General features: G+C 54.2%; 1 protein-coding gene across 1 annotated transcript in view; it reads right to left on the minus strand.

Moving 5' to 3' along the window:
• RASGEF1C (RasGEF domain family member 1C) overlaps window positions 1-15,119 on the minus strand; it is a 38,785-nt gene extending 23,666 nt beyond the window's left edge. The window contains exons 1-6 of the mRNA XM_029942271.1: window positions 14,975-15,119; window positions 13,252-13,434; window positions 12,973-13,095; window positions 11,633-11,770; window positions 3,836-4,036; window positions 2,926-3,000 (exon numbers count right to left, since the gene is read on the minus strand). Coding sequence (XP_029798131.1) covers window positions 2,926-3,000; window positions 3,836-4,036; window positions 11,633-11,770; window positions 12,973-13,095; window positions 13,252-13,428 — 714 coding nt within the window. The 5' untranslated portion in view covers window positions 13,429-13,434; window positions 14,975-15,119. The remainder of the gene's footprint in view (window positions 1-2,925; window positions 3,001-3,835; window positions 4,037-11,632; window positions 11,771-12,972; window positions 13,096-13,251; window positions 13,435-14,974) is intronic.
• Window positions 15,120-15,442: the final 323 nt, after the last annotated feature.

Here is a 15,442-nt window from a genome sequence, read left to right on the forward strand (position 1 = left end):
TTTCAAGCTTATTAAATCTCAATTCTTGTGTACCCACCTTTTCTTTTTAAGTAAAAAATTTATTTTTATTTCTATAATTATTTTTTGAGAGAGAGAGGACAGAACATGAGCCAGGGAGGGGAGGAGAGAGAGGGAGATACGGAATCCAAATCCGGCCCCAGGCTCTGAGCTGTCAGCACAGAGCCCAAACTCATGAACCGTGGACGATGACCTGAGCCAAAGTCGGACGCCCCACCGACTGAATGGCCCAGGCGCCTCTCTTTCCGGTATTCTATGTGACAAAACACAAGAGACTTCTGCTGCATACGGAAGTCAGGTCTTGGGGGAAAGCGCTGGCGTGATTGGCTTGTGAGCAGAACTAGCCACTTTTCTCAGGAGCCACCATTATTACTCAGAAGAAGGACTGACCCACTATGGGTTTTCAGACTTCACTATTTGGCTGATATTTTCTCGAAAATCAACAAGATGAGCCTGTTACTTCAAGGAAGCAATTGATAGTATTTGTTACCAATGATAAACTTCAAGTTTCTAAGAGAGGGTTGCGAACTTGTAAAACATGTCTCTTTCTCTGTGACCTTGATAGTTTTCCAAGATTCAAGGGCTGTTTTGGAAGGATGAGATCAGTAGTGATATTAATGGATATGATTTAAAAATACTGTATGATGAGGGGCACCTGGGTGCTCTGTCCGTTAAGGGTCTGACTTTGGCTCAGGTCACAATCTCATGGTTTATGGGTTCGAGCCCTGAGTTGGGCTTCACGTTGACAGCACAGAGCCTGGTTGGGATTCTCTCTCTCTCTGCCTCTTCCCCCTTTCTCTAAATAAACTTTAAAGAAAAAAAAGGATTTAAAAAATATTGTATGATGAAAGCTACCAACATTTGAAAGATCTGCCTGATTCAGCAAACTCCTATTTCCCAAATGATCAATGTATGATGTTATAAAATCATGCACGAGCAAAAGATATATTCAAGATGCAAGATGAATCAATAGATTGTAATATAATGTAGACAGTCCTCTGTTATATTTTTGGATTCCAAATTGCAATCAATCTTTAAAAACTACCACCTGCTGAGTTTTAGCATAGTATCAAGGAAAAATATTCAGAATTATCTGAAAAAGCTGTAAAATACTATTCCCTTTTCCAACTACATATTATTTCTGGGGGGTTGGATTTTCAACTGAAATAATGTGTGTTAAGAGATTGAACACAGATGCATTCTCTGATAAGGGAATAGTTGTCTTTTTGTTACATTGTCATTAATGAGGTTTGTAAAAGTACTGTAAAACATCACTCTTCTTAATATTTTTACTTTGGAATATCTGTTTTCATAAAATGTTTTATGTGAACCCATACTAGGTTTTTATTGCTAATTTGAATAAATAAATATCTTTAAAAGTTATGATTTTTTTCGAGTTTATTTATTTTGAGAGAGACAGCACGAGCAGGGGAGGGGCAGAGAGAGAGGGAGAGAGAGAATCCCAAGCAGGCTTCACGCTGTCAGTGCAGAGCCTGGTGCAGAACTTGATCTCACAAACCACAAAATGGAAACCTGAGCCGAAATCGAGAGTCAGCCGCATAACCGACCGAACCACCCAGATGCCCCTAAAACGTTTTAATGGCTAATATGACGAATACCGGTAGATATAATCTACATGACCAAAAGGTCTTTGGGGTCCTTCATAATTTTTAAGAGTATAAAAGGGGCCGTAAGACCAAGTCATTTGAGAACTGATGCTCTAGAAAAATATGCCCGGATGTACATGGAAACGTCCAAGAGTGTTGCTGCTCAGGATCCATACCAGCAGGAGACGTCATCTGCCATCTTGATGTGATTTTTGGAGATGGTCAAAAACCCAAAGCCAAACCAAAACCCAAACCAAACTTGGAAAATGATCTGCTAAGAGCGACAGTCTCCTTCCCCCGCCCCCCGCCCCCGCTGGGCTTCCTAGAGATTGTCTACGCGCATGTGCCGTGCAAGCAGATGCGAACCACGCACCCTCCTTTTAGTTGTTACACATCGGCCACATCCTCTTTGTCCCTGCTTTCCTCTCTCATTTTTTGTTTTTGTTTTTGTCTCTACAGTGGATCCGGGGGATTATTCCATACTCCTCGTCGCTCTTATTCTTTATAAGGGTCCACAGCATTCATAATTTGTAATCGAGGCCACATGGCTGACAAGGTAGTTCGCTTCCACCTTTGGCCATAACAGCCACTGTGTCCCAAAATCCTAATGCATACATCTTTGTGTACACGGGTGTGTACATCTGTACGATACGTTATTAGGAGTGGAAAGTTGAGGTCAAGGGTGTACATGTCAAGTGTTGATGCTATTGCCAAAGTAGCCGTGACAATTTCACCCCTACCAGCCATGTGTGAGGGTGTCCCTTTCCCTACACGCCCACAACGTTTAATCTTTGCTTGTCTGAGAGGTGGAAATGCATACATAATTAGTTGCTCTTTTATTAGGTCAGAGAGCAGAAGATGACGGTGTTTCCAGGGGCAGCTGCACCACTTGGAGAGCACACGTTTATCTTTCCTGGGCAGCAGGCGCTAGCCCGCGCTACCCCAGGTGGCCGCTGGAGGGCACCAGCGCCCACTGAAAGGCGCTGGGAGAGCATGGGGGTCTTGGAGCGCACCTGGTGCGCCCTCCACTTTCCTCCTCACCCTGGGCCTTGGCTCCGCGCCTGACCCTCCCCACCACCCTCGCTGGACAGGTGACCAGCTGGCTTTCCCAGGACTCAGGGACTGTAGGGGTCTGAGGTTCTCCGGCTGGGTGGCAACCTGGAGGGACACAGGTGGAGTGGACAAAGCCCCTCCAAGCCCTTCTGCTCCACTCTGGGCCCCTCCGGAAGCTCTTCGGCTGACACTCCTGACATTCCCCGGGGGGCCAGTGTGGGGGGTGTCGCTGCTGGGACACTTCTACCTTTGTGCTGGCCAAAGGATCCTTGTTCACAAAAGCTTGGACAAACTCCTCAGGCCCGATGTGTCGTAGGCGTTCCTGCACCAGAAGGGAGAGGAGGAGTCGGGAAAGGGGGGAAGGGATGGGAGTGCCCACTGGGGGCCTGGCATGGTGCTCCTCTGGGCTCCCAGCCTCTCAGTTCACCCCAGAGGGTCTTTGGACACCTGTCCCCCTCACTAGGGCTCCACAACCCCTATTCTGGGTTGTCAGGAGCTCAAAACCATCCTGAAAGAGGCGCCCCGCCCTTCCCATGCCCAGGGGCTGCCATAGTTCATGGGGCACAGGAAGCAATGTCGCCATAGGGAGTGCCTGGGGGGCATGGTATCCAGGAAACTAGGCTCAAAACCGGGTAATTGAAATGACCAGCTCCCTTCAGTGGAGGCCAGGTAGCTCAGAGCATGGGGTCTGCATCAGAATTAAATCCTGGCTCTGTCCCTTCTACTGTGTGACTTCTGGCAAGTCAATGTCTTTGGACCTTGGTTTCCTCATCTGTGCAAAGAGGGGTATAATAGCGCCTACGGGGCAAGGCGGTGGAAAGATGAAATGCAACAGTGCACCATACGTCTTGAGTCTAAAGCCGGAAAGTAAGGGAGCCGTACATGGTGGAGGTTTAGAAGGGAAGAAACCTACTTCCCCACCTCCCCTCTCTCTGCCTGAGGCCCCGACTCTCAGGAGGCTGAGCGCATCCAGCCCACCTGCTGGAGTGGGAAGACGGTTCCAAAGCCAGGGAATCCTGGAGACGCCCTGTTGTTGACAGGCTTAAGCCCTGGGTTATGCTGACACAAGGTGAGGGGTGCGGGGGGAATCAGGGACAGCGGGTTGTCAGTTGTTCCCGGCTCTGGGTCTGGGTAGAGGATGGCCCGGGGCTGCTCACCAGCTCCACGTGGGTCAGCTGCTGGGCCAGAGTGTAGGGGTCACTGCAGACGCCGAGGAGCTCCCTGTGGATGGAGGCCGGAGGCTTGGTCCTGTAGGAGATGGGCTTGTCGGCCCCCGGCAGTCCTTCCGGGCCCTGGCCCTGGGCCGCCAGCTTCTGGTGCAGAGCCTGCAGGAGCTGATGCATCCTCTTTCGGTAGGCCTGGCGGGGAGGCAGAGAGAGAGGAGCTTGTGCCTGAACACCCTTCTCCCCACGTCCAGCGTCTGGCGCTGGCAGGGATGAGCTGTTGTTAGACGTATCCGCACCCGTCCCCACCCTGAAGCAGGACCCGGTCCAGTGGAAGCTAGAAGATCACACGTCGGGGAGGGCGACTGGGTCCAGGGCCGCCTTGACTCTCTGGGCAGGGGTGCGCACTGCCAGGGAGCCAGAGGCAGGGAGAGAGAGAGAAGGGAGATTTGGAATGGGCCCTGCCGCAGGTGCTGGCCTTTTGCTGGGGTTTCACGGGGTCCCACCATTGGGGTGCCCCTCTCTCCTGACTCAGAGCGGCCTTCCTGACCAGCTGTGTTGCCCTATCTCTGCCCTGACAGTACTTCCCTGGGTCACCCCATGTGACTTCTCTGTGGGGCCACTGTGGGAGGTGATTGGGGTTGTTCACCACCCCACCAGAATGACATCGGACAGGGGCAGGGAAGCCTGTGTTGCCACCTTGGTGCTGTCAGGGCTGGGCCTGGCTCTGGGCACATGGTGGGCCATTCATAACTACTGCCTGTACTCACTAAAGTGTCTCACCACTCAGCTTAGACAGGTGCCTTCTTGCTTTGGACTGCTCTGGATTAGGGAAGAAAGGCCGTGGCCCTGCCCTGGAGGGGCACCCATGCTTCCCTCCCCCACCCACAGGGAGACTGATTATTTCCCCCCATCAGAGACCCTTATTTCCAAGGAAGGCACCATCAGACTGGCTGTGTTTACTAAGTCTGATGTCCACGATTCCCAAGGGTTTGCTTAGTAATCCACAGAAGGAGCCCCTGAACTTATCGGCAAATGCCACCCCCCCCAAGAGGTTGATCTGGCCCCCACAAGCGTATGAGCCAGCTTGGGAGTGTCTGGGGCCCGGCCTCCTGGCCCCTAGTAGCCATCAGGCAGGGCGCCCAGAGGGTCCAGAGAGCTTGGAGAATAACGGATGGCCCATCATCAGTACTGACTTGTAATTTCATAATTTTTTTAATGTTTATTTTTGAGAGAGAGGGACAGAGAGAGAGAGAGGGAGAGAGAGAGAGAGAGAGAGAATGATCAGGGGAGGGGCAGAGAGAGAGGGAGACACAGAAGCTGAAGCAAGCTCTCCACACTGACAGCAGAGAGCCCGACGTGGGGCTCGAACTCACGAACCGTGAGATCATGACCCAAGCCGAAGTCGGACGCTTAACGTACTGAGCCAGGCACCCCCAGCGCTGGCAGGCCATTCCAGATAGAAGTGTGGTTTCCTCGTGCTGCTCTGAAGCACACAAATCCGGCAGCATTTTGCAGGTGGGGCGTCGGGCAAGCTGGGCCGAGTACACACGGGGGCCTCAACACTGAGTCTGACAGGGCCGGGGGGTGGGGGCGCCTTGAGGCCCAGCATTGTTGTGGTGCCGAGGGCTCTGGGGGATCGAGACCCCATGCTCTGAGCATCCGCCTGGCACTCACAGAAGTGCTTCTCTGTCAGGCAGCCGTGGGCAGAGCCCTTGGGACGCGGGAGCCAGGACGGAGACTGTCAGCCCTGACCCAACCGGAGCCCGGAGTCCTGCTCCCAGAGCCGCAGTGCGCAGACCTTCCAGTTAGCTGGATAGTAAGTGGATAAACTGAGGTTGTGGGCAAACCAGCTGTGCTGAGTCCACAGGTGGGGGCACACACTGCCTGTCAGGTCTTTGCGTGCTGGGAAAATGCGGAGCTGGGTCGATTCTGTGAGCCCTGACACCTGCACCAGTGCCCTCCTCCTCTCTCAGACTCAGACTTAGGGGGTTACCCTGCCGTCATGTTCCGTCCTTCCCCACTCACCCCTCCGTCACCCCACCCCATGTCACCCACTCCTGTCAGCCTTCGGACTGCCCCTTGCTGCCTCCCTGTTGTCAGGCGGCATCTGTCTTGGCCGTGTGGCCGCAGCCTCCAGTGCCTCTGGCCTCAGGCAGTCAGCAAGCTTGTCAGCATCATCCTTCAGTGGGGGGTGGGGGGAGTGGTCCTCCCAGCCTCCATGTGGTTCTCCACTTCCCCTCAGTCCGTCTAGAGTTTGGTGTTTGTGTGTGGGCGACATCCAACTTCTCTGATCTCCAGAGCCACATGGGTCAGGGGCCACCTTGACCCCATGCACATAAGTGGAAGTCACCATCTCCTTGCCCAGGGCTGCCCCCTCTGTCTGCATCTCCATCCCAGTGACCAGAGCACCGTCAGGCATGCAGGCCTGGAGCAATCCTCAAGCCATCCTCCCCCCACACCCCTCCCGAATATCACCAACCCTCTTGATTTTGCTTTCTGCCATTTGCATGGTCTGTCTCTGTGTCTCTGTGGTCCTAAGAGACCCTGTGGGCCCCCTGCATCCATGCCGGTCTCTCTAGACTCCACTCTGCAGCCAGGGGCTTCTGTTGAAAATGCACATCGGACCCCTGCCTCTCCCTTCCTTAAAATGCCTCCACGGCTTTGCAAAGACAGAAGCCACACAGGGCGCGGGGGTCCGGAAATCAGGCTCTGGCGGCACTCGATGGTCTCCACATGGGCCCCGCCCATCTTCTCAGTGCCTGGACACATGCAGCTCCTTCATCTCCTTGGCCCCTTCTCTGCTGCACAGGCCCTGCCTTCTCTCAGCATGTTCTTCTCCTCCTTGGGACCTCAGAGCACCAGGCTTCCTTGACCCTGGGCCATCAGGGGATTGAGCATCTCCTCTCTCCGGACTATCAACTCCAAGAAGATAATACTGCTCACTCTGCTCAGCGCCAGTGTGAAGGACAGGGGAGGGGCTCACACACGTTCTGATTGGATGAACGTGGACTTCACCTGCTTCTCACTGGTTAGCCTCTTTGACGTAGACCTCGGAACCCTCCTGAAGTCAAGGACTCGGCGTGTCTGTGCCTCTGGTTTGCTAGAACCACGTGCTTACTCTATTTTTTAAAATACACAGATAGGGGCGCCTGAGTGGCTCTGTCAGTTATGCGTCGGACTTCAGTTCAGGTCCTGATCTCAGGGTTCGTTAGTTCAAGCCCCGCATCAGTTTCTGTGCTGGCAGCTAAGAGCCAGAAGCCTGCTTCAGATTCTGTGTCTCCTTCTCCCTAATGCTTCCCGCTCGCACTGTTTCTCTCTGTCTCTCAAAAATGAATTTTTAAACAATTAAAAAATATACAGATAATTTAGCAAGACTTACTTGTTTCTACTGAACCAATATTCACTCCAAATGATTATCATTTTGCTGTTAGTTCATTTCTTTAAAATTTATCCGGTCCGTGTTAACCTCAAGCTGATCTGTTGTTGGTTCTTTCTCGAATCTTCTGCACCCCTTTGGAATATGGGGATGGTATTTCTCCTTCATTTCCTCGCTGATTCTACACCCTTGTGGATAGAGGCTGAGAAAGGTCCTAGGTGCATCCGAGCAGACCCAGAGAGACCTAGCACTGAGAATGGCGAGGCCGTCCTTGAGCCCATCAGGAATCCACACTGCAGAGCACGCAGCTTCCCCACATGGCATCCATTTCCACGGAGCCACCTGCTGTGTGCACAGAGCTGGGTTTCAAGTGCAGAGGCCGTCAAAGAATGAAGGCTGTGCCTCTCTAAGGTGCCTTCTGGACTTTCATGATTAGAACTCCTCTCTGGCTGGACAGTCCTGGGCCTCTGTTCTTCAGAGTTCTTGCAAATCCAACCCGAGCCAGCCCAGGGAGCCTTGTGAGGGGCTCAGCCCACCCCCGCATGGGCAGAAGCTCCGCACCTGCCACCAATTTGTTCTCCGTGTCAGCTTTCCACTACCTGTGCCCTTGGGTGCAGGGGAGCCTCCGAGGGCTGCGCGTCAGCCCAGCAGACAGTCTGTGTGAATGGGAAACCAAGGTCAGTCCCCAGGAGAGCCCACGGTATCAGCTTCCCGGGCAGCCGGCCCCTTGGGGTGTGGCCAGGGCACCAGGATCCTCCTGTCCTGTCTCCCTTACTGGAGCTGTGACCTTGAGGTCTTCCCTGGCATCCCCCTCAGCCTCAGCATTGGCTTCCCTGAGCCAAAACTGCTGAGTGCAAGCCACCAGGAGCCCCTCTAAAGCAGGTCCCCTTCCTAGCACAGGGTGGCACTGAGCAGGTTCAATGCAAGGGCCAGGTGCTAGGAAGACTTCCAGGTTCAGTCATGGAGAAAAGACTTTTCAGCAACTCTCTGGCCTTTTGTTCCCAGATACTGAGAGATGGTGGGCAGTACAGGGAGGGACATGAGGGTTCAGGAAAGGGAGCGACTCATAAGAGAGAGGTGTCACCTTTCACAGTCCTCTGGTGGGAAAGCCCCCTTGGCTTTGGCCCTGTGCTGTTTCCTTCCCTGTGCTCTATTGTTACCTTACAGCCCTTATCGCGCTCCCTCTTTATAGAAAGAAATGTAAGGCTCAGAGAGGTTAAGATACACAGCACTGAAAACACTTGTGCTCATTTCATGGATTTGTGCACTGCATTTTATATCATTTGATCCTATCTCTGTGTGAGAAATCTTTTATACATAATGCTGAAATATTTTTGGAGCCAAAGATATAATGTTTGTAATTTGTTTAAAAATAATTTGGATGGAGGGCACCTGGGTGGCTCAGTCAGTTAAGCATCCAACTTCAGCTTCACGGTTCATGAGTTCGAGCCCCACATCAGGCTTTCTGCTATTGGCCCTGTTTCAGATTCTCTGTCCCCCTTAGAGGGGGACTCTCTCTCTCTGCCCCTCCCTTGCTCGTGCTCTCTCAAAAATAAATAAACATTAAAAAAGAATTTGGAGGGAGGGGGAAGTGTGTGAAGGGATAGAGGGAACGAATTTGCCAAAATGTTGATCATTGTTGAAGCTAGGTGATAAATACACAGGTGTGCACAGTTACTATTCTCTGTTTGTGTGTGCTTGAAATGTGCCGCAATAAAATCTCCATAAAAGTTAAAAATCAGCCCCATATGCCTGAATTTTGGAAATAATGTGTTCCCTATCACAGCTCACAGTTACCAAGTGCCAAAATAAGAACATATGTGACTTCATGGAGTCTTTGCTGTAAAGTTGTGTGGTGGGGACAATATTTTTGCTGATGAACAAACTGAAGCTCAGAGAGGTGAGGTAACTTGCCGGAGGTCACATAGTTGTGGTTTCTGAGCCTGGATCTGCGTGGGCTCACGGGGTATGGTCCAGACCCCATGCTCTGAGAGTCCTACTGGTCCGGCCTTATCATCTGGTCACCAGCTCCTTTCGGAGCCCGGCCCTTGCCCCTGCTGGGGGGGAAGGGAGCAACGTCCACAGCGTCCACAGAAGGAGAAGTAGCACGTAGAGGACATCCCCTTTGGAGGGGCTGCTCCTATGCAAGGGGAACTTGGGGATCTCAAAGATACATGGAAGCACCTGGCCTGGGCCTGGCTGGGTGGGGGAGGGGCGGGGGACCCTCATTCCCGCCCATACTGCTCAGCACACCAGACTGGATCCCAAGCTAGGGAATGAGAACATCTGCAATGAGTTATTTCTGCTCCGGACTCCTGCACCTGGTGGATGCCTGCTCCTGACAGCCACTCCCAGGCCTCCATTGTTCTCATCCATGGGTGGGTAGAAATGATTTCCCAGCACAGCTCTGGTGGCAGGCCTGGCAGTTTTTAAGGGGGCTGGCATGGGGGCCCTGTTCCCCCAGGGAACCAGCCTGGGACTTACACGCTTCCCCATCATCGCAGCCAGAAGGGCAGGGTCTGCCTTTGAAGGGGCTCCACCGGTGGCAGAGGCAGGCCTGACAAGGTGGATAATTCTGTTGACGGTTTAGATCTCATTCTGCTGATGGCCTTCTGGGGAGAGGGAGCTGAAGCAGGAGACTGGGCCCTCATCCCCTGCATACCCTCCACTCCATTCATCCATCCATCCACCCTACATCCGTCTCTTTCCCCGCATGTGCTATTGCCTGTCTCCTCTTTTATATAGTCCCCCCGCTACACACAGATCCATCAGTTCATGCTATCCTTCCCGATGTCTGCCACTCACTCATCCACCATGTATCTATCCGTTCATCCACCCATCCACCCACCCAATCTTCTACCCACCTATCTATCTACCCACCCACCCATCCATCCTTCCACTCACCCATCCATCAATTCCTCTACCCATCCACCCATCCGTATTCACTCATCCATTCACCCAACCACACACCCTTATTCATCCATCCACCTATCCACCCATCCATTATTCATACCCTCACCCATCCATCCATCCATCAATTCATCCACTGCATCCATTATTCACTCATCCATCCATCCATCCATCCATCCATCCATCCATCCATCCATCCGTCCATCCATCCATATTCATCTATCCATTCACTCACCCACATCTACATAGACCCATCCAATACCCACCTATCAACCTCCCTTCCATCCACCTATCCACCCCCCCCACCTACCCATCAACCTTTCCACATCAACTTGCACCAAAAGTCCATCTGTCTATCAGAATACCCAAACATCTATCTTCCCCCCTCCACTAATTCATCCAAGTAGCCAACTATCTATCCAGCCAGTCGGCCAGCATCTCCCTCCCTGCTCTACCCACCCTCTTGACTCATCCAATCATTGAGCTTCCTCTGATCCCATTTCCTGCTGCATCCTAAGCCAAGTGTCAAGATCCCCAAATGGAATAGGGGATGCGGAGGAGGGCGGGGAGAGAGGGATGACCTTATTTCACTGAGCCCTCAGAATGGCTAAGCCACTTGTTTGCTATATGAGGTGACCCACAGGCAAGGCCTCCCTTTCTGAGTCTCAGTTAGGTCATGGACCTTATGGGTTCTCATTGCCCAGCCTGATTTAGTTTTCCTTTGTTTCATAAGCACCTGGCTCTGCCATGTCCAGACCCACTTTGAGGCACATGACTAGCTGCCGGCTTGCCACAGGCAGTCTCCTCCCAGGACAAGTGATGTGTATCCCCTCCAGTATTCTCTTCTAGGTAAAGAAACATCAGCGCTGGCCAAAGCGTGGTCTGGAGATTCTGATAAAACTTCCCCTTCGAAGTGTACCAGGAGATCTCCATCCCCTTTGCCGGGTCCTTCTCTGTATTCTGCCACTAATGGTGAGAGGTAGGGATTTTTGCCCTCCTTTTACCTTTAAGTGTCCTCCCCAGAGGAATGCGGCTGGAAGAACAGGGCAGAGTGTGGGGTGTGGAGGCACCTGATGCCCACCTAGTACACTGGCTCTCTTCCAAGCCACTGGAGCATTTTCCCTGGGGTGAGGTTTTAGCCACATGGGGGCGCTCTCTCCTTCCCTGTCCCTACCAGTGCCCTCCCTGCCAGCCTAATGGATCACTGACCAAGTGCCTGATCACAAGAGCCCAGGAGTGGGTCCTTCCTCGCCTGCCATCTGACGCCATGTATGAATGCAGAACAGGAGCGAGGTCAAGAGACGCCTGGAGCCAGAGACGTGGTTTCCCTGCCAGCTGTGCAGGGCCTGATTTCCTGATGGGGGCAGAAAGGGGCTGATTTTACAGGAGCTGCAGTGTACAGATGGGAAGATGTGAGTCCTGAGGTTGGCCCCAGGAATGGGCTCAGGTCCCGGGTGTAGGGGTGCAGACAGGGGTTTAGGACTTGCGCTAGGCCTGCCCACCTCGTCACAGGGAGCAATGCGGCCCATCACGTCCTTCAGGTGCCCGATGGTCGACTCCTCCTGGAAGTCCCGCGGGAATGTCTCCGTCCATTCGGCCAACAACTGGAGCAATTTCGGGCCAAACTTCCGCACGCGGGCCTGCAAGGTAAGCCAAGGAGCGTGTGCACTCCGCGAAGGGTGCCTGGAGGCGGGGCCACATCGGTCACTGCATCAAGCCCTCGCTGTGCATCCTCTGACGGAGTCTGGGCCACCCAGGCACGGCACTGGTAACCAAGGGAGGTGTGCCAAGTGCCTTCTCTGTGTCAGGTGACAGGGACGCCCACGGGAATGGGGCTGACCACAGGGGAACAGACGGGGACAGAGATACCTTTGGGGCAGGGTCCTCTCTTGATTTGCCTGCCGGGCATACCGTCTCCCTTCTTCTGGTGATAGCATCTCAATTTGCTGTGGGGGTTTCCCTTCTCACTCATTCTTAGCCCTTTGGGTGCAGGGGCAGCTTACCTTGCCTCAGGCCTCCGGGCATGGGCCCAGATCAGTGCTGGCCAATCAGAACACAGGACACACCCATCATGCACAGTGATTGGTTCACACATGGGCTTGGCACCTAAGCTAAGCCAATGAGATCGGGTCTTTTATTGGGACCTATTTAGAACGCTGCTTACTCTTTCCACCCAAATTGAGAAGAATTGATGGTGAGCATGGGGCGGCAGAGGCCACCTGTCACTGTGCAGGGAGAGGGTGAGGCTGGTCAGAGAAAAACAGAGTAGAGGGTCGGAGGGAGAAAGATCACATTTCAATGGGGGTCATTTGAACGCCTGAAGCCAGCGATACTTGAGACTTGGCAGTTACCTGAGCCAGTAAAGTCCCTTTGTTTTAGGCCAGTTCCAAGTGGGTTTCTACCATTGTAGTAGCAAAGCCTGATTGACACACCTATAAATAGTCATAGGCTGCGCTATCTGGCCAAGAGTGATGTGGGGAACAAGACTAGGCCATCAGCGGACCTCACAGAGGAGGGAAGGGTGGAACGGAGTGTGCGGAGGGCAAGAAGCCCAGCAGAGGCTGCAGAGCCATCCCTCATGGCAAGGGTCCTGCTGGTGGGGCTCTGGGTGCCCGGGTCTGGACTTGGGGTAAGCCCAAGGGCTCCCACAGGGCACCAGAAAACAGCATTGGTTAAAGGTTACAACTTTGTCCCTTCTGTCTCTGGGCTCCAGACAAGTCAGAAACCCCTGTGGGCTCCTCCTCAGGGGAACGGGGGCAGTCACTGCCACTCCAAGTCGTAGACGCGTGAGGACAAGTCAGGGGGGCGCCTGCGTACTCAGGGGCCCTGCCCTGCTCCTCACCTTGTCCAGCACCGGCTGGTCCAGCTGCTGCTGCTCAATGCACAGGTGGCAGACCCGAGCCAGGAGCTCCCGGGGCTCGATGAAGAGGCGGGAGCTCAGAAGGAAGGTGAAGATGTAGGCTTTCTGGGGGGACACAGAGAAAGGCAGCGTGTGCTCCCAAAGTCATGGCAGGGATGTGCCCTCAGGCCCCTGCGCAGCCCCAGCCCTACCGTCTCCCCCATGCGTGGCGGAGGAGAGCCCACTCCGAGTACCTTCCTCCCCACTGGGTGGGCCACCCACCTCGGGGTAGTAGTCAGTCGTGGGCACCAGGTGCTGGATGAGGGTGTCCAGGGAGGCTGATGAGGGAGCTCCGTCCAGCAGGGGCTGTCCGGCCTGCTCACCATCCGTGGGCTCTGTGGGGGGTGGGCCCAGGCTGCCGGGGGTGACCATGTCGGAGGCGCTCAGTGTCTGGGGCATGCCTGCCTGCAATAACAAGAAGTCGAGGCACACCTGAGCTGGGGCCTGCTGTCCTCTGGGCTCCTGGCTGTGTGACTCTGCCTCCCTGGGTGCCCACCCAAGCCCTGTGATCGCTTCCTGCGAGGCCTGCCAGGGATCCCTACCCGCACAGCACAGCACCCCTGCAGGAACCGCCCTCCACTCTAGGTCCAAGCCATTTAGGAACTAACCCCTTCCACTCCTACTTCAAAGCAATGAAGATTGCTTTTGATAAGACTTGGACAATTAGCATGTTGCCCCTCCCCCTGGCCACAAAGTGATTAGTTCAGGGATAGGTCGGATCCAAACTGGAGGACTCAGGTGCAATCCCAGCACTTCTGTGGCACTCAGAATCTCTCTGCGCCCTGGGGTCCCTAAGCAGGAGGAATGACACCGCTGGGGCCGTCTTGGCCACACAAGGAGCCAGGGAGGTGGCCACACTCCTGAGTTCCTTGGGTGGGGCCTTTCACCCTGCTGTGCCTGAAGCTGCTGTGTGGACTTCTCCATTGCGTGAGCCTGTTTAACCTGCCATTCTCTCAGGTGCCCCTCTGTAGCCTGGCGCTCCAGGCCCTGTGTGATTCAGACTTGCTGACCCATCCAGCTGACCCACAGGAAGGCTCTCCCGCCATGTGCACTCGCCCATCCCTCTGCACCTGGCTGAAATGCCTCCTCGTCCATGAAGCCTTCCCTTCGTCCCTACAGCGACCCCCGCCAAGGCCGGGCCTGACCTCCAGTGGGCAGCACCGGATTCTCCTTGTCAGCGCTGCTGGGTGCTTGAGATGCAGCTCGTGGTGCCTGGTGCAGAGAAAGGCCACCTATGGCCTGTTTGTGTAGTGACTTCTCCACCAGAACCTCCTCCAGGGGGGGCTCAGGGCACATGCTCTGAGCTGGCACTGCTCAAGGGCTGGCCCGTAGTGGGTGCCCATACGTGCGTGCGTGTGCCGTGGACCTGGGTCCTCCCCCAGGTTCTTCCACATGTCCCTGTAGGCCAGTCTTCCTGACCCAGACCTTCAAGGCACTGTGAGTCCTGGCCATGCCTGCGACCATTTAATCATCCTCCGCGCTGGACATTGACGTCACCCCACATTTCTTTTTTTTTTAATGTTTATTTATTTTTTAGAGAGTAGAACACGAGTGGGGGAGGGGCAGAGAGCAAGGAGAACACAGAATCCGAAGCAGGCTCGAGGCTCTGAGCTGTCAGCACAGAGCGTGACGTGGTGCTCGAACTCACAAATCACCAGGTCATGACCTGAGCCAAAGTCAGATGCCCCACCGACTGAGCCACCCAGGTGCCTCTCTCTTTTCTTTTTTATGTTTATTTTGAGAGAGAGAATGAGAGAGGGAGAACATGAGCAGGGGAGGGGCAGAGAGAGGGAGAGAGAATCCTAAGCAGATTCCGCACTGTCAGCACAGAGCCCCGATGTGGGGCTTGAACCCACAAACTGTGAGATCATGACCTGAACTGAAACCAAGAGTCAGACACTTAACCGACTGAGCCGCCCAGGTGCCCTCACCCCCACATTCTTACCCAGGGAGTCCTGTGGGGTTACTGCAGGGACTTTCCAGGGAACAGAGTCGCCCCATCACCCTGCTCACACTGCCTGTGCGGCCCCCACAGCAGACCAGAACGCAGGCCCATTTCTGTCTTCCCTGATCCGTTGGGTGACCTGGCCCTGAAAGTAGAGACAGGGATGTGCAGAGTCAGAGCTGACGTTGGGGGTTGGAAGGAGCCCCACCAAGGACCGTCCTGAGGGCGTCTGGTCACAGCACGGGGGCAGGGGCGGTGTGGGAACCCGCGTGGGTGTCTGCTGGCACAGCCCTGGCCCTGAGGACAGCGACGACTTTATTTTCACCTCCCCAGGAAAGCTGTAAGTGTTCAATTTTCAGCTGATGAAGCTGTGAAATGTCACAGAACCACCTCCTGCCAACCTGGGGGGAAGGCCGCTGTGCATGTGGGCATGAGGGGGGCTGTCTGTGCTCGCTGGGGGGTGGCCGT

This window comes from Suricata suricatta, chromosome 6, assembly GCF_006229205.1.
Source record: "Suricata suricatta isolate VVHF042 chromosome 6, meerkat_22Aug2017_6uvM2_HiC, whole genome shotgun sequence".
Classification (NCBI taxonomy): Eukaryota; Metazoa; Chordata; class Mammalia; order Carnivora; family Herpestidae; genus Suricata; species Suricata suricatta.